Raw genomic sequence first — 26,360 nt, 5'->3', positions numbered from 1 at the left:
AGTGTTAATCTGTCAGTCTTTATCCAGCTGGTGGAATATGATCGCACACACACACACACACACACACACACACACACACACACACACACACACACACACACACACAGTGGCCAGAGTGTCGAGCAGCCGGTTTGTTGATTAGGCAGGTGTGGCACTGGCTGTGTGTGTGTGTGTGTGTGTGTGTGTTTAGGTAGAATGCAACCAGCCAAAGAGGTAAAACAGCAGAGCTGTGGAGGAAGAAAGTGTGTGTGCTTGCGTGTGCGTGTGTGTGTGCGCGCATGCGTGTAGGTGAGGGTCATTTGAGGCCCATTACAGGGTGATTAAATGATGAAAGACCTTGTCCGATTTCATTGGAGCCCCCCCTCTGACTTCCTCGCTGAACCACGAACACACACACACACACACACACACACACACACACACACACACACACACACACACACACAGGTAGGTTGTGTGCCTATTATACCCGTCAGGACAGATATCCGTCTGATGGTGTAAAAGTGAAACTGGGCCATTTGTTCACAGTCACACCTCTCTACCTTGTTCCCCACCTCCCTTCACTCACCCACGCCGCCCGCTCCCCACCTTCTTTGCTCCCTTGTCTCACAACTGCTTTCATTTCTTTCCTGATCCTTGACTTCCACTTGTTACTCCCCTCCATGTAAATCTCTGTTATATATATATATATATATATATATATTCTTATTTTTACTAACCTATTTATCTTTGTGTTGCTGTGACATCTGGACATGCTCTTTAAGGATCAATTAAGTCTTTTCTTTCTTTCTCTTAGTTCTTCCTTTTCTACCAAGTCTGTGGGAGGCCGTCCTCCACAGCGATAGACATCGATGATTGACCTTTAACGTCCACGTTACATTACAGCGCCGGAGAATAATCACGATATGCGATGTGAGTCAGCCCTCACGTGTATGTGCCTTATACGTCTGTGTGGATGTAGACAGACGGTATACATGGTTAGGGGTGGACTCCTTGGGGGGACAGGTTCAAGAACATATTGGTACAAAGTTTTTTCATGTTCGTTTTTTTCAAGTCAAGAGTGTGATTTAGGAGTGCGTGCTAAATACTTAATGCCCCCCCCAAACATCAAACAAGTCAACGTGTCTTCCTCTGGAGTAAAGTCAATGGAAACACGTGACACACACGCCTGCAGATGCATAAATGCACGTCACAACACACGCATGAACCGAGTGACACTTGTAACTTAGGTTTATAGCCTGCAGAAGGAGGAGCAAGGGAGGAGGAGAGGAGGGGAGGAAAAATTATTACCATCCGCTTCCCTCCCTGCTAATAAAAAGCATAACTTCAAACATGTTTCTGATGATGGTTAAAGCAGGAAGAAATTGATTTATTTGAAGATGTTTTAAAGTGAATTTTTCACAGGTTGAGAGAGGGTCTTTGAAGCCACACGGATGTGTGTGTGTGTGTGTGTGTGAACCGCTACATGTGTGTGTAGGATGGAATGCACATGTCTTTAGGGCTGACCTTAATGTTAGTAATGTTAAAAAAAGAGCAAAAAGTTCTGCTGCTATCAGCAGCCAAACGCTCTCATGACCACCGCAGGGTGTGTGTGTATTTTTGAGCATGTGTGGTGTTAAAGCTAACCTACTTCAGTCAATACGAGCTTAAGCTTCTGACACCTGCTGTGACATGCAAAGCAAAGCTTATGACCTGATTTACTAAATTTGAAAATGAGGGAGGGTTGGATTAGCTTCACATACGGGAACGTTTTCATCAAACACAGATTCATGTACTGCTTTTCACAATATGTGTTTGATGATAAGAGTTTGTAGACCAAATGAACTATATTTGGATTCATCATTCGAAGTGTCAACAAACATCCAGCTTCCTCAATTGTCCTTCAGCTGATTTTAAAATCTGTGCCAGCCGGAGCAACTTAGTCTGATCCATGAAAGTCAGATAAAAATGATATTGATTTTTAGCTATAATTATCTATAGTATAGATAATTATATAGTTGTATAGTATTTGCTGAAACATTGACTGTACAATAGTATTTTCTCTTTGGGTGGTTTAAATATGTTTAATACATATTTAGTGAATTCTAAATGACTGACATGCTATGTATGACATGAAAATGGTACTAGTGAAAGACATATGTCCACTAGAATATGCGTCCAAGTCATTTATTACAGTTTATTTACAACAACGGTCTTACCTGTTCGTAGAACTTGTTGTGAGACACATAGTATTGAGCATCAAATGATTCCTCCGTCACCAGCACATGTTGCCTCTCCCCCACCTACACAGAGCGAGAAAGGGACAGAAAACACACAAATTATTGACTCGGGACATCAGCCTTTATATGCAGCATTTGTGCAAATGTCTTTTCATCGATGGACGTGCCATCAATGTGTGTGTACTTGTCCTCAGCCATATGCCAAAAACGGATCTGCTCACTTCATCTACTGGCACATATTGCTGCTGGTATGATTTTACCATATTGAAGAGAAAAGACAAAATGCCCAATGAATAAAGTACATTTACAAACACGGCTCTACTACGTTTGTTATACAGGCCGAAGTATCTTGTTTGGTTTTAAAGCTGCTTCTGTAGAATAGTTACATGCAATAATAACAATATGCTTCCATTCATCAAGATCCCAATTGAATCAAAGTTTTCCACTTTCATGATTTTTTGTGTTTAGTGCAGTTCATCATTCAATTTTAATCTCAAGGTTCCAGAGACACTTTCGTTTTAGCGCTTTTGTTGAGAGGATAGTGAATATTATTAAACAGAGTTCCTTACAAAAAAGAAAACTGAAAAAAACAGGGCTATACGGGATACAACTCAAAGAGAACAGACTATTCAGGAAATCAAATACTAGATGTCCTTCCAATAAATACATTCGGTACGGAACACAATGAAGAATTTTGTTGACTGAAAGGTGGAGAGAGAACTAAAGCCACCTAAGAATTGACTTCAACACAAATTAAAATGTCTATTTTTTATTTCTCCCACAGCAAAAGGTATCTTGACAATTCATCTTTGACAAATATATGTGGATGGACAAAGTCAATACTTCTTAACATGGTCTAATGCATCCTGACATGCCTGCACTCATTTCGGATGTATTTGGCACATTAAAACCAGCGGAAACTAGCGCTCTAAGTGATACACGTTGCATTTATTTTGTCACGGCATCCTGGCTCATAAAAATAAAAATAATCTCTTCATGGGAGGAAGCCCCATGGAAAGTGTATCCCAGTCATCAATCCAAAGACATAAACCACCTGGGTTTTAAATAGCTGCAACATGGAGTTGCAAGCGTTGGGTACGGGCTTCAATAGGAAGTATTTGCATTTTGACTGTCTGTGATGAGCCCTGTACTGTAAAACTGTGCTGACTGATCATGTCCGGGGCAATATGTCAGAGCCGTAAAACCCCGGCTGTGACTAGTTGCTCAGGGTGTTTCCATTTCTGCAGACAACCAACTTCTGTGCGCTTTGCTTTCCTCCTGCCCGTCCGTATCAGTTTGCTTCCATCCTTCTCTCCTATCTCGGGGCATTTTCTTTGTTCTCGTCCTTCCAACGTAATTCCTTCTCATCCTTTCCGTTTTGTGTGTGTGTGTGTGTGTGTGTGTGTGAGTGACTGTTTGTTCCAACAGGCGCCACCTGCACAGGCACGCTGACAGACTTAAAAAGAGACCAAATAAATCACTGTTTCCTGCAAACAGAGCAATTTTCAGAAAAAGAGGGTGGAAAAAAAATAGCCTTTGAACATTATTATTGGAGTGCGATCATTTGATTTTGTTTGCTCCTTTGAATTGGCGACAGATGCCTCTGGTGAGAGCATAAAATCAAGACATGAATGAAGACATTTTTTCAACCTATCAACATTATATCATTATGTTTTTTGTTTTTTTTTTAGGATTTTTTTTTTTTTCTAGAATATCGTCCCAAATTCAGTTTAGCAAACAGAGCAGTCCTCCTTTAAATATAGGCTGGTGAGCGTGAGTCATTTATCTCTTCATCCTAACAAAACCTCGTTTCATGTATTTTGTATTAAGGGAGCTCTGGATGAACTGAAGGCTGGATGTGTACGATGTGAATCTGTACGGATCCGCCCGACTTAATCAAACCTAATCCACAGCTAAACTACCAGCAAGGAGCAATGATTCAGGATTACAGTGTCCCCTAATATGTTGATTAACCATGAAATAAGAGGATCATGCATGAACACACAAGCACACAACAATAACTACGACAATGTGAGTGAAAAGTTGTGGACCGTATTTGGGCTGTGTGCGTATTTGCATGCAGCGTACGTGTTGGCTGTTGGCTTTGCTCGCATATCCGGGTGTGAGAGTCTGCATTTAAATGTGTATTTCCTTGAGTTTTGAAAAATATCACAGAATAAACAGCGAGACGTTTATTTACTTTGTCGTTCAAAGAATAACATCCCGTGATACACAGCAGATCCCCTACAGATTTGTGAGTTTAATTGATCATTAATCCACATCATAAAAAGGATAATGAGAGAACTGTGAATTTTAATTTTATACAACATTTTCATCCGCGTCACAAATAAAGGAGCAATTCACTCAAACATTGTTTAAATGCGCCATCCGTGCCCTTTTTTTCTATTTTTTAACCATGGAACAGTGAGACTGTTGCATGGGATTATAATAAGGAGTGAATAGTGACTGTCAAAGGAAGCAAACAACAAATTAAGACTAAAAATATGCTGATTACGCACATGCGAATACATATGTGAATACTGAACAAAGACGGTAAAGGTGGTATATTTAAACATTGCAGAAAATACTCGCTGAATTCAGAAGCACCTTAGGCCTATTTTCTTTATCCACAACCTGGAGCATCACGTAGGGGTGAGATATTCCGTATAGCATTAGTATATAACATGACTTATAGGGAATTGCCGGCTTACAAAACACAGAGCTAGACTCCGTCCTCCCGGTCATCGTACATCTCTTAACGACACAAATCTGTTTGTGTCTTTGTGTATTTATTAAACTCATTATTCACGGCCATCATTCCTGTCATTCCACACGCACACTTTCACTCGACTGTATCATGAAAACACACGCGCACACACACACACACACACACGCACGCACGCACGCACGCACGCACGCACGCACACAAAAGGACAGTGACAAGACCTTCTTGATTAAAAATCACATCAAGCATTAAGCAGCACGGGCGCACAAACACACACACACACACATAAATAAATACACATTTGCACACACATCCGTCTGTAGCTCTGGTAGATTTTGTTTTGTCGTCTGCTAAACAATCGTCCCAGGGAGTGATTGTACGGGGCCAAAGAGCTACTCTGTTCTTTTGCAGGTTCCCTTTGATGAAGCTTCTTGAAAGAGGAAGAAAAAACACTGCTATTTATTTGTGTATTTAGTTTTACCCTCAAAGACAAAAGTAAAAAAGGCTGAAACTTTGGGTTGTTTGCCACAACGACTGATGGGATGGAGGGTTTAATGTTTAATGGACGAATGCAAAATCAACACCGATCAAAGTTACACAAATGAATTGTTTGGTACAAACCCTAAGGATAAATATATTAACGAAATGAGAAAGACAAAGTGAGTGAAGCTGACGTATAGAAAGGTTGTCCAGACGGATTTGTAGAAGGTTGATTAAGATACAAACTGATGATGTTGAAGCGAATAGTAATGATCTAATCCAATAACTCTTTAAATACTTTGTCCGCTGCAAAGCGACGTGATCAATGATCTCATGTGCTCACTCCCTCGCTCGCACACGCACACGCACACACACACACACACACACCTTGCTTATCTTTTTCAAACTCTGAAGGGACTTTTTCCAGTTTAAAATCAGATTCCTCCTCTGACGTTTACCTCATGTGCTAATTAATGTGGTTTGGTAAATCTGAAACATTAACAAGTTGATTGGACAGGTAAAAACAAAAAGAAGGATGTAGTGATATGAACTAGAAAAATCTACTACACTGCAAATGTCAGTGCTAAGAAAACGTAAACAGTAAAAATAATCAATTTGGCAAGTTCTTCAGATTTGCAGATCGTGAACTGAAACACTGCTATTGAGCTTAAACTAGAGTCATAAAGTGGTCTTTGAAAGGCAGATGGCATCTTTATCTAAACACCTCAGATGGTGGGTGACAGACAGCACATTAAAAGATGATTCATTTAACCAGCTACAATCGATCCAGCGACCTCAAACGAAATGTAAGTGTATTCATGGGTGTATGTATGTGCACACTTCTTGTGCAAATGTGACATTAAAATGTGGAAAAACTCAAACACATTTCAAACCCATTCTACAGAACTTTCCTGTTTTTGTGTATTTTCTAAAAATCTCTTGACCTTGTTTCTAACAAAGCACCGTGTACACAAGTCCACAGTGCTGCAGTCTTCCACAACTCCTCCTTGACCTTACGGAGGGTCGAAACGAGTTCACAATTCACACTACCGCAGCCACATTTTTCAAGGCTTTTTAATATTTGCTCAAGAGATTTAATCTGGACTGTATTATCATGATTTGACCGCAACTTTGAACGGTAAGAATTTAGCAGCAGTCCAAATGACTATTTCAGACAAAAGTTGAAAAGAGATTTTAAAAAATCACGAACATATTATAAATTGTTCCGCGCAACATGGCCTCTAACCCAAATCCCATTCAAAAGACCCACTGACTTGGTGATGAGGGAACCTAATGCGCTGATGTACGGGTTTTAGGACTCATCCCTAGAGCAACCGTTCTCGCTCCTGTGTGTATGTTTGTGTTTGACAGAGAGTGAAGAGAGAAACTCCAACGAACAAAGACCTGCCTTTGGGTTTCATGAATATCGGGCTGTCCATCAATTACAAATCTCCCTGTAGAGTCTGAGCGCCAGAGACTTGGAAGATGATATCATCACATATCATTTATTCATAATAAACATTTATCTTTCGTTACCTGACTCGTCTTTCCTGATCCGACTGTTTGCAGTAGGGTTTTTCCAATGTTGAGTGCAGGTTTGTTTTACAGTGGCAGCTCCGGTTACACATTTCCAAACCTTCTCATGCATATGTTGATTAAAACCTAAAACTTCACCCCAAAAGACAATACAGTACATATTGTTTGTTTGTTATCTATCCACGCATCTAACTCATGTTCTGATATATCAGGTTTACAATCCCTTTTCTGAAATGAAAAAGTGGGAAAGTCGGCAATACGCTCATTCTGGATTTAATTTACAGATCCAATATCCACATACTGCATACACTAGATAAAAGATGGATACATTACATTGCAGCTAATGTGACCAAAAGTACACCGACCACATTAGAAAAGTCCCTTTAAATATATATTTAAATTGTTATTACACTACAGCTGCAAAAAAAGGACCAAGTTTAACAAAATGAATAGAGAGAAAAGGGAGTAAAGTAATGTAAGTAAAGGCAGTGAAACAAACAAAAGTTTGTAAAATAGGTAAAGAACCATGAGTACCTAGAGCTGATTTATATACACCTCTATTTTTACGACCTGAGGATCGTTATCGCCGTGCTGCTCCTTGACAGTATTGAATCTAAGGACACAAAACACACTGTATGTCGGCAGCGTGACGCAAAATCAGACACTCGATTGCCTCATCAATTTCAGCTATGCAACAGCCGAGAAAGTCGACTCTGCCACCAGTGACAGATCTAGTTTGTCAAAGAAGATAGATAGACGTCCCCTGCATACGCACACACAGGCCTGTGACAGTCGCCTGTGGGCTGTTTAGTGTCTCGGATGCTGGAATGAATCACATCAAAATAGAGACATAGCGGGAAAACACAGAATGAACGCCTGCGAAATATTAGTTACCAAAATACATGACATGCATGACACGCGCACAAGGAAACACAATCGCAAATTAGCAAATACACAGAAAGCCAAACGTAGGCCTGAAGAAAAAAAACTGAGAAACTACTTGGGAGTAAATATCTGGACAGAATCAAGGATCTACCATCCCTCGTTGACAGTCCTCTTACATCTATTACTGCAATAATATGCAAGGTACATCAAATGTCCCCTCGGGACAGACCATGAAAATTATGCCCGTTAAAGCAGGGTTTCCTTTTCCATACCGTTAAGCACCTTTGTTTCTTTCCACATAACTGATAATATCTGAAGTAGCCACAGTGATTGGAAATTATAAAACCATTCCACCATTATCTATTCCTCCACTGAGATGCTGGTTTAAGAGAGTGTGTGTGTGTGTGTGTGTGTGTGTGTGTCTCTGAGTTGGGTGTGGGGATCAAGCCCTCGGCATTACAGCGTCTCTGTCTGAAATTGTGTGTGCGTTCGCAACTGCAGCATCAGTCAGAGCTCAGCTGTAATTGTCAGACTGATTGTCCGTTAGGTCCCTGTGGGCCTGGAGGCCATTCTGTGCGTGTGCGTGTGTGTGTGTGTTTGTGTGTGTGTGTATAAGACAAAAGAAACAGAGAGCATAAGAAAAAGCATGTGCTATGCACATATCCATACATCCGCATTAATCTAATATTGGAGCTGAAACTAATGCATTGGCACTAGCAGTATGATTGTTACTAGAGGCCACACCTAAAGACACACATCACACATACACAGGGAGGCGTATCTAGCAAATGTGTCTGATTGCTGTTCAGCCCTCCAGTCGTCCTACGAGAATGACAGAAATGCATGTGCATGTGTTTTGATAAGGACAAAAAGGCCATCCCGGGGCCTCTTTGGGATTAGGCGAGGATCATGTACTCCTAATGCTTGATTGGGTTAAAAGCTGGCTCATGACCTTTGATGCATGTGCTGTGTTGGCCTCCTTGATACGGTCTTTTGGCAATTGTACAAATAAATAAAATACATACAACTAGCTTTCCAAATGCAAAAGGTGATAGATTTTCAAAATAATTTAAAGAAGGCAGTAATTTCAAATAAACATGGACCTAATTAAAAACCCTCTACAGTCCACCTGAGATCAGGTCTATTGCCTAAACAGTTTTTAAAGTCTTTTTAAGGGGAGCTGGAGCTCCAGTGTTTTCCCCAGATTACAACACACAGAGGGAGAGCGACCTCATTCTCTGCTCAGGTGCACTGTATCTTTACATAGATAACATTTGTTGCCTGCTAAACTAATGCTGTAAATGTTAAAATTCAGCACAAGAATATGGTTTTCCAAATAGATTTGCTTTGACTTACAGCATTTTCGTTTTTCACATCACTGTTGTATTCTTTTTCAACTGAACGAGCTATGAAACAAGTTCAGTCCACGCCACTCAATGTCAAGGAAGCCCTTAATAACTATCATTGTACCACATACACATTGTCTCTTTTTTGTGCGCACAGAATACTGACAGGGGATTGAAGTATTCAGGGATGTGGTGTACGCTATTGGACACTCAACATTTTGATTCTCCACTCATGGGCTAACGATTCTGTGTCAGGGTATATTTGTGTGCACGTGCATTGCTCAGTGGGCTCTTCATATGTCCCACTGACGGTACAATCTCAAGTGGTGCAATGATGGACTGTCAAGTACCCTGCCATTTCTTCTATCAGACCAACTCAGGTACCCAAGGACAGCAAACAACAGAAGAACCAAGGACATTTGGAAAAGAGGAAAAATAAGAGGCACTGTTCACTTCTCCCTGCAGTGTCCATTATAGTCTCACTTTTTTTGTTTAGCTACTTTTGCTTAGACAGTAACCAGAGATGAGACAGAGGTCTGAATAACGGAGGAATGGGTTGTAATTTGCATTCAAACACGCACTGCAGCAACAAAATGAGCAGAAACATACAAGCGCTTTCAATCAGGATCATCATTTGTAATATTGATAAGTGTGAGTTGCTTTAAAGAAAACTCAACTATGATGTTCAATTAATAAGCTTTGGCCTACTATTGGTATAGATGCGCTACAGCGTGGGGAGGACATTGTGTTAGAAGGCGCTGACACTAGAGATCACATGTGATCTGTACATATATGAAAGGTCACGCAGCAAGGCAAACATGAAATCCACAGAATATAGTTCCTTAAGGGTAGACAGCCAGCTACAGGTAAAAATAATGTACATTGAAAGGGAAGTCAGCCAATGGGCATGATATACTGAATTGTGGAAGAAATGATAAATACTTGCAATGTAATAATGTGTGTTTGACACGTCTTTCTGTTTTTGCATTGAAATCATACTGAGATGTTTGCTGGAACTGATTGGCTGGCTCTACCAAAAAAAACCTCCCCCAGCCGCCACTGGCAATATGGCTGTTGGCCACAGGCTCACTGAGCCTGATACAAACACACACTGATGTATACGTGCTTACTGGCCAGCGTATGGGCGAAATGCAGACCATAGCATGATGCGCAGGCTATGTATGGATGTATATTGTATATGTTAAATATACTGAGAATAGGTCTGACAGTTACATATGAGGTCTCCCATTGGTCTTTTACACACACAGCTGGACAGAGAGAGGCTGTATGGACCAAGAGCGGAGGGGTGCCGATTGGCCGAGACCAACTTAATCAACTTCAGTTTTGCACTGCATTTACAGTGTAGCAGTTGGCCTGTCTTTTTTGTGAATATTTTGCATGCATGGAGGGATAACATGTGCAAAGGTCTGCATTAAATGAGTACAATTGCAAGGAAATTTGGGTGACAACGTCCTTCACTCAACCCAACTCAAGCAATCATCAAATATCAAGCTATTACCATATATCCCTCTGCCTCGTGTCTATTATCCAGTGTGAACACACAATCTTGATCAATTATCAGGGCGGTCCTGTGATAGACAATCATCCAGCAAAAGAAGTCAACGCATTATCAACCTGAATCCTTGTTTCATACTTTCCATTCAGTTTTTAAATACATAAGGGGAAACATGAGCATGGAAATTATTGAAATACCTAAAAAGAAAGAAGACAAAATCAAATTATCACTGTCCAAATCCTCGTCATTAGTGGAAGTCAGATTGGCTTCGGCAGGATGAGGCTTGAATGTGCAAATGGCTCACAAAGGGGCCGGTATTAGCACTTCAATGGTGTTGATTGATTTATGGTGGTGGAGGAGCTGAGGGGGGAGATGGGAGGAGGTGCAGGGGGGCTCGGTTTGAATTGACTCCGAGAGCCCACACAAACACATGCACACACACACACTCAGACATAATGAACATTAATCAAAGGGAGCAGGTAGTAATCAGACCGAGCTTTAAGAGGCCGGCCTGCTAGTGCACAGCTGTGCCATTCAAACCAACAGTCATCAGAAGCAGACGGAGAGACAAAAAGCCAAACCCCCCCCCCCCTCCTCATTCACCCTGGACCGGTAAATCACACACGGCGCTAAAGCTCGAATCAAAATCACATTCATCGTTCCAACCAAGCACTTCAAACATGCATGCTTAGTATGTTTCAATAAATTCCTGATGGTTCTATTGAACGTGTCATGGTGAGCTCAGTGCTTTATCGGTTTTTGACAAGTGTGGACATGCATTGGTAAAGTGGCTGCCATATGTATTGATACAGCTTATAAATATCAATATCCTACAGTATTTATGGCCGTGCCTGAGATCCATAAATTAATGTGACTTTCCATTACAAATACATGTTATACTAAATGCAGATGAGACAGGGACAATGTTGCCGGGCCAGTTCTCATTGTGAGCTAATGGCCCATATGCAAATAAGGCGTTAATCTAAATGCCTCTGACATCAGTTGAATATGCATTTAACCAGCCAATGGGTTTGTCGTCCACAATTCTGAATGTGACTGCATGTGTTTAGAGTTTCTTGTGCATTGTCTCCCCCACACGTGCATATTCACGGGACATGCTTGTGGGACACAGAGGCCAAGGTGTCTATTACAAGGCTTGTTCCAAATCTACAGTTGAAATACTTTGAATGTGCTTTTGAAATGGCAGGTAAAGCAGGAGTGCTTTATACGGCACAATGCGTGTGTGCGTTTCTATGTAAATGTGTGCGTGTATGCAAATGCATGTGTGTGCAGCTCAGAAAAAGTGATTACTTGAGTGTGTGTCTCTGGTTACTGTGTGTTTGTGCTGCAGCAGATGCCAGGTCCTTGGGTGGCATATGGCTGAGTGGCAAAGCTCTCAAATGGCCGGCGTTTGTGTGTGTTTCCATGTGTGCGGCAACACACACGGCTGTGGATTTAGCAGGTTTTGAAGATTCATCCAAAATAACGTATAGAGACGTACCCTCTATATTCATCACCACTGACAAACACGGACGCAAGAGGCTCATTTTTGGCACCAAGGGCCAAGCTCATTTGTACTGAGAGCAGACAGCTACCGTACTCATTAAAGCAACACATACACACGCACAGACAACTCACTGAACATTAACACAGACACACTCCAAAATAGTGTTAGGGTTAGATAGCATTCTGTTACTGCGAGTACTAAATGCTTCTCTTTGCTGTGATCTATCAATAAGCAAAGACACCATCAAGGACATTTTTTACTCAAATAAATAACTCAAATTCATGCGGGTAATGTAATCTTCACTATTAAATGTATATGGGTTCTGGAGTAAAAACTTATTCTGAATACTTCAGACTTGTAGTAGTGGACTATGAACTCAGAGCTACTTTATATTGGTGCAGATGCTGAAAGGAACACTAAGTAGACACATAATTCAATATCGTGACAAAACATGGAGCCTGACTCACTTCTATGGGGGGGGTCAACTGTTAATGTGCCGGTCCAGTTCAGGGAAAGACTGACAGATCGGAGAGATCATGTGACACTTTGGGGATGCATTTATGGCTCATTAGTCCTCTCAAGATGCTGACAGTTGATGCGGTTCCTGTGAGCAGGGTTATTGATTGGACTACAGCTGCGTTTGTGGTGCTAGTTAGCTATTTTCACTGTTTGCTTTCTTATTGTTAGGGCATCCCTCTAGTTTATATTGTTATTACTACCACTGTTCTTTTCTTTATGTATAACTTATTTTCGTACCTTTTAAAGCACTCTACAAATGAAATGTATTTATTATTGACTCTGGGTTCTACAGGGAAGCGATGTTGTGATCAGTCTGCTTCCAGCTGCCATGACATAAACGTGCGCCTCAGCCAGCCAAAGCTCAGGATGCAGCCGCTTGCTCCGTGGTCACAATCAGCGGCAGTACTAGAATTATATCTTAATAGATCTCAGCCTATTTCTCTGTGGATCAGACCTAAAGCAAAAACGCATTTTGCCTTAACATACAACGTATTAGGCCGAGACACGGGACATGATAATATTGAAAGGAACGCTGGTAGGGCAAGCATGACATGCAGAGAAAGTGAATGCAAGAAAAAGACTCAGAGAAATAAGAGGAAACCTGTGTGCATGCTTGTCTTTCACCAAATCTACTGCACTTTAAAATATTTCCAATTACTTTTTAATGCCTTGAGAGGCTGATGTGACCTTATTTGTCTAAGCCACGTTTGGCTCTACCTATATCTTTAAACAGGCACTGGATGAACAAACATATCAACTGGCATTGTGGCCTGCGGTGAAACGGATACATAAACATGCTGCATACTGTATGTACCCAATAAAAGCCTGTGGCAGTTTGGCTAACTCCATATACTAGCCTGCTAATGCGCACACACGGTCATGCTCTGATATCAACAGCAATTTAGCCATGAACGGGTCAAAGCAAATGGAAATAATTCCATACCACATTGAATTAATAAACTAATGTCCTCTACACAGTTCTCTATTTAATCCACACTTGCCAGTAAAGGTTATTCACTTATATGTGGTACATTAGATACATAAAGAACTTGTGTCCTCAATAAAGGCCAGAGGCATTTCATACACCACTCTGCAAAGAGTTATTTACTCGTGAAATAAGCCATCATATCACATCATTTCGTGGCAGGCGGGTGCAGGCACTGACTGACTTTTGACTTTTTCCAAGGCCTGAAACCAAACAATAAAAATCATGTGAAAAAGCACCAACACAACACACCATGTGCTCTGTAAGGGCCCGAAGCACAGCTGCATCAGGTACAACTGTAGTGTAGGCAGTGTTCTGGGCACAGTTTTATCACGACAAACTACTTGCAAAGACCAAGAGTTGTTCCAGTGTGCGAGAAACAGTGAACAAACTACGCAAACAGACATTTTTGTCATTACAATAAGCAGCAAAACACAAACTACAAATAGTTGGAAAGTCATCTGTCAGGGAAACTACAACTGCAACAGTATCCTCCATGTCAGCTGTTTTAAATATATTGTACTTGCTTTTAAATAGCACATAGAGAATTCCTCTTACACAAGTGGACACGCTGTGCTTATTGTTTAGAAACCGCACAAAGACAAAAGTGGGACAAAAGTGCAACTGTATTATACGTCTTTAGATTCATGAAAGAAATGAGCCTCAAGCGCACGTTGTTATGCAACCTCATATTTTATGTACGCTACATGGGGTTAACCAACAGGAAGCGCCCATAGGCATAGTTAGAAACTCAACCAATGAAGTTAACCCACGTTATCAACGTGAAAACATAAGCCAAACACAACTGACACGTTAGCAACCAGAAGGGCCTTTAATACTTCAATGAATTATCCCACAGCTGGTGCCAGATTTGTAGAAGGTAACCCACTTATCACAGGACACAAAGTCATCCCACAGTGTTTCCACGGCCGCCGACGGGGAATTAAATGCACTGGTTGTGCCTCAGCTCTACGTTAGCTCCAGGAGTCGTTGTCACTACATGTGTTGTCCTGATAAATAAAATAAAACAATGCGATTACAATGTAGCCTCGCAGTGACTCGCACACGTAGTGCCTCAGAGTACAGCAGTCAAAAAATGTACTAAACACACACACGCACGCAGTGACACAGGCGCACACACTCACACACAACCCAAAGCGTAGAGAGGTTGAAAAGACACAGATTCATGCACACACACACACACACACACACACACACACACACACACACACACACACACACACACACACACACACACACACACACACACACACACATCTCCGGAAACGCACACGCAAAAAGAGCTGTAGGGATACTTTGACGTAATTTGTTTATGCTGTAGTTCCTGGAAAAGATTGTGCTCAAGGCAGCACATCCCTCCTGCATGAGAGGAGACGGGAAACCGACCTGCCTTTCTTTGTGTTTGCCTCCGTTCTGTTTTTCTGTTGCCATTCTCCATCTGTGACAGGCGTTCACACAGACCTGCTGCCGACACAAACTGCATGGCCTGTTTATCTCTCTCCTTTATGTCACATCTTGTTATTCTCAGGCCCTCTTGTCAAATGAGTCCTTAAATCTCTGAGGAAATGAAAGGTCTAGGAGAAAGACAGCGAGGACAGACACATCGTCTTCAGCGACACAAATAGTATACGTATAAATATACATATGAGCAAACTGTAAATGGGAACCACCGGCATAAACACATTCTGCAATGCAACAGTGTGTGTGCCTTAATAAATACTGTCCTATTTGATTCATCTACATGTAAAGCTTTCATCGAAGGAAATATGTCCATCCTCTATTACATAACCCTCCTGAATAAATACATCAGCATGTATATCTGCAGGTTTGTAGAGCGAATTGAAAGCTTTTAAAAACAGGGTTTGATCATTTGCAGGAACTATATGAAAGATCAACCCATTAATCAAAGAAAAAACTACCTCCTCTGGCATGTCAGCCTAATCCCAGGTTGTTCAATTTCCATTATCCCCCCTCGCCGGTCGTCTCTGGTCCGTTCTATGGATTATTCTCTATTATTATTAAATATTCTGTATCCATGAACCATTGGAGTGCTTTTCTTTTTTATCTACTTTGTTTTTCTGTCGGTTACTGCTCTCCACATTGTATTCTAGTTTTTACTTAAACATACAGGCAGCACAAAGGGAATTTACATGTAGCGCTCTACACAATATCCTCACATTCAAACCCTTACTTTCAAAAGACTTCAAATAAGATTCTAAGTTTTAGAAAACACACACACACACACAGGTGGCCATTAAGCATTTGATGTTCCCTGCTTTCTTTCAACAGAAGCGAGGTGTCATCGAGTTGTCAGGCGAGCCCCTCGGGGCTTCTTCCTTTCAGAGCTGGACTTATTTCAACAATATGACAGAAGTACATGTGACAGACGGAGATACAGTAGACGGAACACAGCGTTAGAGAGAGTAAGTCCAGGTCATTTTAATTCAACACATAGTTCATTATTATGTAAGTGCTAATGCTAATCGGGGGATCAGGTTAATTGGTGACTCTAAATTGCCCGTAGCTGTGTGAATGTGAGTGTGAATGGTTGTGTGTCTCTGTGTTGCCCTGCGATTGGCTGGCGACCAATCCAGGGTGTACCCTGTCTATCGCCCGAAGTTGGCTGGGATGGACTCCAGCCCCCCCGCGACCCTGTGTGCAGGATAAGCGGTTTGACAATGGATGGATGGATAATGCTAATCGGGTAAAGAGAGTAACCAAAGGCAGGAAGGGAATTGTTGAGGGAAACTATCGCCCCAGTGTCTCATTTACAAGCCCTGCGTACGCACAAAACAGGGCCCTAATAGATGCATATGCCATTTCACATCTAGGGAAACAGAACTCAACATTTTGGCTTTGAATTCAAGCCAGACCATATAAAATGAAATGTGAAAGGTGTCATTACACACACACACACACACACACACACACACACAACAACGGATCCCGTCCTCACTTTTCAGCACGCTTGTAAACCACATATTAATTACGCATTTTAACTTTAACCATCATGGCGTGAAATAGAAATAGATGCTGCTACGAACAACAACATCTGTATCTGCAAACACATGCATCACCAATGATCTGTTTTAAGTATTGCCGGCAAAAAAACATGATATGGGTCTTTCCATTTTAAGTTGACTCCATTTTTTCTTTTATACCAATCATATACTTGACTTTGATCCGTGATACTTTGCTTCACTACCATTTAGAAAGTTTATTCATTAATCAAATTGCTGATGTTTTAGAATCATGATTTAGTAAATGCAGTGAGCAATGCTCACTACAACTAGCAGTTTGTATTAACTGACAGCTGCTTTTTGAGCACCTGAGTTAATGTAGTTGCTGATTGAGAACACGAGCACAGCCAAACACACTTATATAAACGGTAGAAGAGTTAAATCACGAGATCAGAGCGCACAAGACATCACGCAAGAAAAGCAAACGTACTTAAACCCTTAATTACCTTTATGCTGGTTATAATAGCACTAATAGTGTGCACCCAATCACATAAGCAGCTGTGATGACGAAGAAGAAGACAAATGAGCAAACGTTTGAGCCTCACCTGTGCTCATTCACGTTCTTAAAAGAACAAGCGGCTGTAGTCAAAAGAAAGACAAAATCCCTGGTGCTTTTTTTTTGCAGTTTAATGGGCTTAAAGTCTTTTTCACTGGCAAAACTTCAAACAACGATAACTTGCCATAACACGTCTGGGCTTTCTTAGGTTTGAGCAGCACTGAAGTGTAAAGAAATAAAGGAGGAAAGAAGAAAGGTGAGCAAAGAGGGGAAAAAACCTGAGACAGCAAAAATTGGTAGACGGCTAACTATGAGAGTCAGAAGTCGAGCGCACGGGTCTAAGGTTTCAATCCATCGACACGGCAGATTAAGTCCTTTGATCCAATCACTAAAAATGTCAAGGGAATAAAAATAGGATGGCTACAATAAAGAACAAATAACCATCAGACCGTCAGCTGCTCTCACTGGCGTACTGCCAAACCTTTGAATACTCTTTGTATTGAAAGGCACATCTGCTTTCCACCGCGTGTACCCTGTGGGCCTGTTTTTACCACAGCATGCGTTTATTGCACCACGCTGTCTGTACATCTTCAACACGGGCAACACACCTTGGTTGTACATTGAAACAAGTGAATTCACACCCACTAAAAATGATGTAAACAAAGCCTTTATAATTCAAAGGGTTGAGTTATGATAATTAACCACGGGAAATGCTTGTTTTTAAAGTGTACTTGAAATTCTCATCAGTTTGATCGACATATTCTATGAAGTATAATATATTTGTGTCAGCCTAAAAAGTTTTTGTTTATTTTCGGAGGGATCGCATGAGCAATATGATAATGCCATGTTGTAATTAGTGGAAAAATATTTAATGTATCTTACAGCATTCAAGCAGATGTGGACTTCAGTCTCAGCAGGAATCCTTTATTGGTCCCAATAAAACTATTTATTTAAGACAAAACAAAAGCTACAGCTAACTTTCTCATTCATTTCATGTGGCTTTTTGGCCCCAAACCCTTCAATTTGTGCTTTGGCTAACAATGCTTGTTAACTATAGCTACTTATTTGTGGCAAACAGCCAATTAACAGGCCGTCAGCACACAAATTATCTATACGCAACACATTGGGAGACGACTTTGCTAAAGATCACAACAAAAAATTAAAACCATGCCCCCCCCATGTGACTCATGTCACGTGTCAAAGGTAAAAAGGGTCTTTGTTTTCTTTTCTCCAATTTAAAACTATGAATATTCATTCCTTCAAGGTGTGTGTTAAGGTTCTTTTGTGTCTCTCACACTCCTTCAATGTGTAAAAGGTTTTTTTTCTTCTGTTATCTTATTTTCTCCTTCATTTTTCCAAACCTGTCCGGGGTGTTTTAAGAGAGCGTAATGAGTAATGTCGGTCTGTTGCAGTGCAACAATAGCAAGATGAAACTGACTAAACAACTTGTTACAAACAAAACACTGTACCTAGTTCTGTAGTGGTGTTATTGATGGTCTATATCTCGAGACCACTAAAACATTTCTGGCAGAGATGCTTTTGTTTTGTCTCCACCTTAATAATATTCTTATGCCGAATGCTCTGGATTTATTTGACCTATCCAAAAACAATGCAAAACATGATTATTAATCAAGTGCAGAACATTTAAGAACAGAAAAGGTTACCGTGGTGGAAGATTTTAAACAAATTCAGAATACTTTTAAAATTATTAATACATTTTTCAAAGATTTCCGTCAAATACGACTTGGGAATAATCCTTGTCACACAAAACTAATACAAAGAACACGACGCGGGTAAAAAAGCACAATAAACCCACTTGCTGTCACTATATTTACTGCCTTCTTTCAAACTCAAAATTCTTCTTCCATACGCACGCACACACACACATGCACAATGCAAGCAGTCTGTTAATATATCACCTCCCCCCCCTGCTGTGTCCCAGTTTCGTAACTCAGTTTTAATGAGAATAAAGCCTTTACAGTAGTGATCCCACACTTGGCCCAATACACACAGCTCATTTACAGGGCCATGTGTGCAGTGTGTGTGTACGTGCTTGAATTGCTTAAAACATCAGTTTGTCTCATGAGTGTAATGTTACTATTATTCAAGTCTTCCTTTAAGTGCAAACAATAAACCATCAGTAGGTAGGAAATCAAATGAAATCAAATTGTTGACGTAAAACTTTACCTAAAAAATCCTGTTTATTTATAGCAAGTGAGTCATTTTTCTTGACACCTAAGGTGCTATTTGTCCATCAGGATTGTTTAAAACTCCATAAAAATGGTAAAATATACCTTTAAATTGGTTTAGTGTGTTTTTGAAAAGCAGGTTGTCCTTTAGATTGTGTTGACAGAAAAATACGTTGGTTAAAAGTTATTATGTACCACAAAAATTCTTCAGGATTCTTTTCCTATTAATAAATATATTCCATGGTCTCCTACATTTGTAGCAGTTTATGGGCCGCTTCTTGAAATCCAACGCTAATGAAAGTAAACTATACTGTGCACATGATCACTGTGTAATTCGTTTGTGTGCGTGTACAAGACTCTTTGGTGATTGCTGGATTTACAGATAGAAGCCAGATGTGGAGTCCAGTCAGACTGATCTTATTAGCCTCTGGGGGCTTTCCACACAGATGAAGAGTGCGAAGGGTCAACTAAACTCTGGCACTGTCCCTCTATACGTGTTGGGTGTGTCTCTTTGTAAGCAAACTTGCCTTTGTGGAAAAAACACTTTTCAGTAATAGGAAATTATTTTTTTTTGTCCTGTGACTGGAAAGTGGTTGGAAAGTTTGCAAAGAAAGATTTAATGGCAAAACTGAATTTGTTATTGTTCCTTTGAAAAATAAATCTGTAGGTAATACACGGAGCAACACAATGGAAGGCTGAATATGCGTCTAATGGTTTGAATAAAGCAGTTTGGAAAATCACATACACATCCTGAATCGTGGTGCCTTTTGAGGTTTATTTGACCAAAGAAAGTGTGGACAAGTGGATAAACTTGTAAACGCATTGCTCAAGGTAAAAGCTCTGCAACATCTAAATCAAATCAATATGTAAACAACAGATTTCAAAGGGTGTTAATATGCAATTTACAATAGAAGATAAGAATTGCACAGCTTGTTAAATGAGACTCTAAATAATTCACACAGCACCTGGGTAGTCATCACTTATCAAGCTAAAGGGATCATCCTAAACAGAACTGCTGAAATAGGGATGGGAATGTGAATGGGAGAGGCGAAAAGATGAGATTTAAAGAGGGGGTGAGTTCCATCGGCAGTGAAGGATCACATGGGACGTTTCCACAGTTACTATCTCGTTGTACCTGGGTATCACTGAACATGGAATGAAAAAGAGATACGGCTGACATTCCTAAACGGCATGGGAGCAAGCAAGGAAGGAAAGAACCAAAGAAAAGTCCAAACATGGCTTTAGTCTGTCACCTTATATTATGCATCTCAATTTCCATATAGATTGTTGTGGGTTCCGTTCGTTCAGGCTTCTAATATTTCTAATGATAGGCTTTGTTAAGCAATCAGAACCAGACAAACAATTTCTAGGCTTGATGAGCCTGCATAAATGCATTTGTAAAAACACATATTCCAACATTTGCATGCTCTCACACGGAGATCCATTGGTAGCGTGAGCATCGAAGGAACTCACACAATCATGGCAAACATAAGCACACTGTACTTGCACAGACGCAAACAGAAAGACACACATCCTGCATTGATAGCTGGCATGATGCTGAGCTGTGATGGTGCCCTCCATACAGAACACAACAGCTTTTATTACAATTAAGCCCTTGTTAGCAGCCTGGCCAACCCAGGACGAGCAAGAGTGTTTTTCCTTGCTGAGGACGTCTGTCTCTCTTCTTATAAAGCATTTTAACCATTAACTACAAAAGAGAAGTAAATGATTAGAGTCCTCCCGAATATATATTGCATTCTACCCTATATGCTGTGTGGTTGATTTTATTTTAAATAAATGGGAGCGAATCCACCTTTTTGAAATTTTGAAGGTAAGACGCAGACAAAAACACAAATGAGCCGGGTTGAATTGGGACAAATTCACACGAAGAAACCATTTAGCAGCACAAGCCCAGACACGTCTCCCTCATTCATTTCTATCCCGCTCCCCACACGCACTCCCTCCCACTGCCCCTCCATTCAGACGTCAGTCACGTAGCGTGCTGGTTTCCTCTGGCCCGCTGCTGTGTGTGCGTGTGTGTATGTCAGTGAGGGAGTGAGAACCTGTCTGTATTGATGTGTGTGAATAACGCACAGGCCGATGCCTTTGGCCAAACAAATGGAAGCAATCAACAAGCAATTACAGCTCACACTGTGTTACTTTGAGTGTGAGTGAGAAAGAGGGAGTGAAAGAGCATATATGCTCATATGTTCATTATGAAAGGAGAAATGACGGTTTTAGTGTTCTTAAAAATAAATCACCTTTTTCCAGCCTGTGTCTATTACTCAATTCAGTTATAAGTAGGAAAACTGTAGGAGAAAAGAATATATATAACAATTTCCTTTTATTTTTCAATGTTGGCTATACACCAACATTTGGTTGCATGATCTCTAATGTTTTCAGCAACAACTGTGACTAGGTTGAACTACTATTTCCATGTCATTGTAAAGCTTCCACAAAACCCACATTTCAGGGATTAAAGACTGAACTACCACATGATTATAGTTAAAAAACTGCCTTAGGTTCATACGGGAGTTTCTCCCTCTGACCATCAAAGCAGCTCCGCTCGGGTTGTTTTATAGTGTTACGGGTTAAACACTTCTTGTGTCATTGTTGTTGCACAAATAGTAGCTCCTTAAATCACTTGGCAAATGTTTCAGGAAGCGTTGGCCCCACACTTTCTAATGATGTAGAGAAGGATGCGACTGTATAAAATGAACAGAAAGCATTTCAAACCAAATCTGATCAATGACCACACTTTGGAGCATAAATCAAGAGAGGCTCAGTAAAATGATGTTACGGGCAGACTTCTATGCAGTTTGTATTTAATGGAACAAATACATGTGGATGTAATGTGCTGTTGCATAGGTTAGAAAAACATAAGAGCCTGGGAATATTTCAGAAGCAGAAATATTCCAGCACCAAATGGACAAAGTCATTATCGATGCACACATGTGTGTTCGTACTCTTTTGGGAACATATATTTCAATGAGTTGTGCCTGTTGAGTAACCTCGACAGATTGGGTGCATATAGAGTGCTCTACTGTACAGTAGCCGGGAATAAAATGTTTACGCAGCTTTGCAAATGTGGGTGGACACACGCATGTAGACACACATGCACACAGATGTCACATTGCATTTGGTCCATCTTGGTTTCCTTTGATCAAACATGAGGTGCTATATTACCCTGCAGCTTAAGCCTCAGTTATCGCACAGACCTCGTCACGAAGAAAAAATTGTTCACACTCCGTGCAGGTTTATCCTGGTGGCAAACCAACATTTTTAATGCTGCTCCTCAAAGTTCTGCCTTTTCTATGTCCATCCACGTTGCACGATATACACAGGTGTTCTTTTCTGGTGGGGTGCGGTCACTTTGGCGTTTGCCGCTACGACAATAACACATAGGTCACTCAGACGGCACAAAGGAATTTTCATGGAAAGACCCTCTCAATATTCCTTGGACATTCGTCAGGCTCCCGCCGTTGCTTCTTGCAGATGATGTGGTCCTGATGGCCTCTTCGTTCTGTGACCTCAAACTCCCACTAGAGCGGCCGGGATGAGGATCAGCACCTCTAAATCTGAGGCCATGGTCCTCAGCAGGAAACCGATGGATTGCCCACTCCGGGTTAGCGAATGTGTCCATACCTCAAGTGAAGGAGTTCAGGTACCTCGGGGTCTTGCTGGTGATTAAGGGGAAGATGGAGTGTGAGTTTGGCCGGAGAATCGGAGCAACGGGGGCGGCATTGCACTCGCTTACCGCACCGCCGGGACGAAAAGAGAGCTGAGCCGGAAGGCCAAAGCGCTCAAAGTACAAGTCAATCTTGGTTGCTACTGGTCACTTTTGGTCGCGAAGGATGGGTCACAGACGAAAGAACTAGGTTGCGCGCACAAGCGGCCGGAATGGGTTTCCTCAGGAGGGCAAATGGTGTCTCCCTTAGAGATGAGCAGCCATCATAATTACCAAAGAAATGGCACAGTAGGTGCCGCTATCAGCATGTAATTAAAAAGAATGGCAAGATAATCAACTACCTTTGTACGGCAGCAACAAAAGGGTCCCATTAAAGTCTTAGATTTACATAATTTAAGACATTTCCTAACATTTTAAGAGCCATGCTGAGCCAGAGAACACCACAAAAGAATAGCTTTCACAGACTAGACAGGAAGAAGCAGATGGGTGGAGAGACAAGTAGGAAGGCACGGCGAAAAAGTAAATCTCCCAAACCAATATTCCTCTCTTATTGGCTCCTCATTACAATCCCAGCTTCTCGTGCCCTGAAAAGTCTGTTAATTAGCAGCAGAGAAAAATAAAAGTGCGGCAAGCAAATGTCCAGCTCGACAAAGATGGAGGTTAGCTTTTTCACAACAATGCAAACAGCAGCTTTAAAAAAAAAAAAAAGAGAAAAAAAAACTCATTCTGAAAAGTAAAAGTAATTAAAATTGCCAAAAGGGAAAAAAAAAGCTGAATACTAATTGTACAGTTTAGCAACGTGCAAAAAATACAAAAAAAGATGTGATCTTTTAGGGGGGGGAGAGAGAATTGTTGGACTAATTAACTTTCTTTTTTTTTACTTCTTCAAAGATAAATAAATGACTTTCATGAGGCAAACAGGGATTTCCGAATAACAAGTGGGGAGGTTTATTGAGTGGAAGAAATAAAACACTTTACACTTTTTTTTTCTTTTCTCTTGTTAATCTTTCAGCTTTTCGTTTGCTATCGCTCCGTCCACCTTGCATCTCTCCCTCGCTGTGTGTCTCTCCCTCCCTCCCTCTCATGGTTGGGCAGGTGCACCGGGCCATGTTGACAGCTTGTCCCTCCTCCCTTGCCGCAAGGAAAACTGTCACCACTGTCAATCAGGTCTATGAACACAGCATGGAGAATTTATGTGTGTGTCCGTGTGCGTTCTCAGGAGACCACGACGGCGTGGGGTGAGAGGGGAGAGGGGTTGTATCAGCGCTGCCAGAAACAGCTCAATGCGCGGACACACTCACACACCCCAAGTTTAAAGCGGGGTGGCAGCTTCACACCCTCAACCTGGAAGCCCTGAGGGAGCAGAACCTTAGACTAGATGACAGAGGGATGGAAAGAAGTCTCGGGTCCGTGCTGTGGGGGGGGGGGGGGGGGTCAAACACCTTTTTACAACTACACACATGCACACATTTGCACCAGAGGATAAAGTGTGGTCACGTCTCCAAAGCACTGATTGGTTACTGTTGTTAATACACAACAGGCTCATGGCGTCTTACTTAGAAACTCACATGTACACAAATCACACAGCAGAATTGTAGAAAATGCAACAATTTGAGCCTGAACCTCCATCTGGAGACTAAAATGGGTTGCTGACCTGTACATGTCGAAAGTATGCCAAACTTGTTTTAAGGGTGAGGCACCAGCACTCGGGAAGCAAAAGCACAAGAGACAACGTGTATTCCAAAACAAAACACATGGCCCCAACATGGCTCAGTGGGTCACACAGTCAAGGCCTCAGAGAGTCTGGCTAGTGTCGGAGACAGAGGGTGTGTGTGTGTGTGTGTGTGTGTGTGTGTCCAGTGAGGGGCATTGGCCCTAGACAAAGTGCCCTGCCAGCTTTTTGCCCACTGGTCTTTTCATTGCTGATGGATGGGCCACGCTCAGCACCATCTGGCTACGGGATATTTCACATTAATCATCACAAACACACACTCACACTTCAATCCCTTAAGCATAGACACAACGGAGGGGTACAAGTGTCTGGGAGACAAAAAAAAGGACAAAAGCAGAAAGACTGACAATGTGAAGAAAAGAGAAGAAAAAAAACATTTATTTGAACTCATAGGCCGTTGACATTTATTCAGATTTTACTCAGAGCCCCGGGACAGAAACAAACAAACAAAAACAAAAACAATTACTTTAATTAAAAGGATTGTTTAACTCTATTGGTAGCCTGAAGCCAGTGGACAATGATGCCTGACTAACCCAACACCCCCTCCCTGACCTTTCCAAACCTATAGAAGGATGCATAATAACAAAAACGGCTGTAAAAAGGTCTGCCTTCTCTGTAAATCTATGTACCGTAGATATCTATCTCCTGTTTTTTTCTTCTTCCCCTGTGTGCACACACACACACACACATACACGTGTTAGTAAACATATAATATCCTACAGAAACCGTAGGCTGAAAAGCCAGACACCCGAGGGGATTTAACGTGAAATGAGGGACATTATCAGACTTCATTTATTTCTATCTAACGGCTATATGGGCTTAATACATTCGCCTCAACATTTCCAGTGTATGGACGAGGACAAGGAGAGGAAGAAATGGGGTCTCTTTGGCTGGAAGTATGCTTGTCATTACATTTATTTCCATTAAATCATACATCACGGCTAACTGGGTTGGTAATACTAGGAGATTTAATTGCACATCTACACAATCTACAGAAAAAATATCTTAAGGAACGTGGCGTTAAGTTGTGCTACATGGAACCTGCTTGTCATACTAAAAATGTTTATGGATGAGGGCTATCAGATACCATACCATTTAGCAGAGTAAGCATTTTTCATTTAGTAGCGATTCAATCTAAAATTAATTATATTACATTCTAACATGGCTGTAAGATGAAGATAATGTGCTCAAAGAAAAAAAAAAGAATGCAATGTGCTGAATACATGTGGAAATATGACACTATATTTTTATTTTATTGAGGTACTGAATAAAATCTTTGCCTTAGTTGGTCATGAACAATTGTTTATGATCACCATGTGGAAAAAAAACACAATGCACTGAGCACACAGATGTATGAAATAACAAATTGTGAAGTTATATTTATGAGATGGCTCAGTACAGTCCATTAATAAATTCCCCTGGAACTGCACTTGAGGAAAAGCATGTTCGCAAATGCTAACTAACTGATTTAGATGCAAACATGTTAATGCATTACA

At 41.1% G+C, this 26,360-nt stretch overlaps 1 protein-coding gene across 1 annotated transcript in view; it reads right to left on the bottom strand.

The window, feature by feature from the left end:
* Positions 1-26,360, bottom strand: part of cdkal1 (CDK5 regulatory subunit associated protein 1-like 1) — a 165,242-nt gene that overhangs the window by 12,660 nt on the left and 126,222 nt on the right. The window contains exon 13 of the mRNA XM_040164344.2: positions 2,199-2,282. Coding sequence (XP_040020278.1) covers positions 2,199-2,282 — 84 coding nt within the window. The remainder of the gene's footprint in view (positions 1-2,198; positions 2,283-26,360) is intronic.

Source organism: Gasterosteus aculeatus, chromosome 20 (genome assembly GCF_964276395.1).
Source record: "Gasterosteus aculeatus chromosome 20, fGasAcu3.hap1.1, whole genome shotgun sequence".
NCBI lineage: Eukaryota > Metazoa > Chordata > Actinopteri > Perciformes > Gasterosteidae > Gasterosteus > Gasterosteus aculeatus.
The sequence above is the reverse complement of the archived record's forward strand: the minus strand, read 5'-3'. Positions and strand labels throughout refer to the sequence as shown.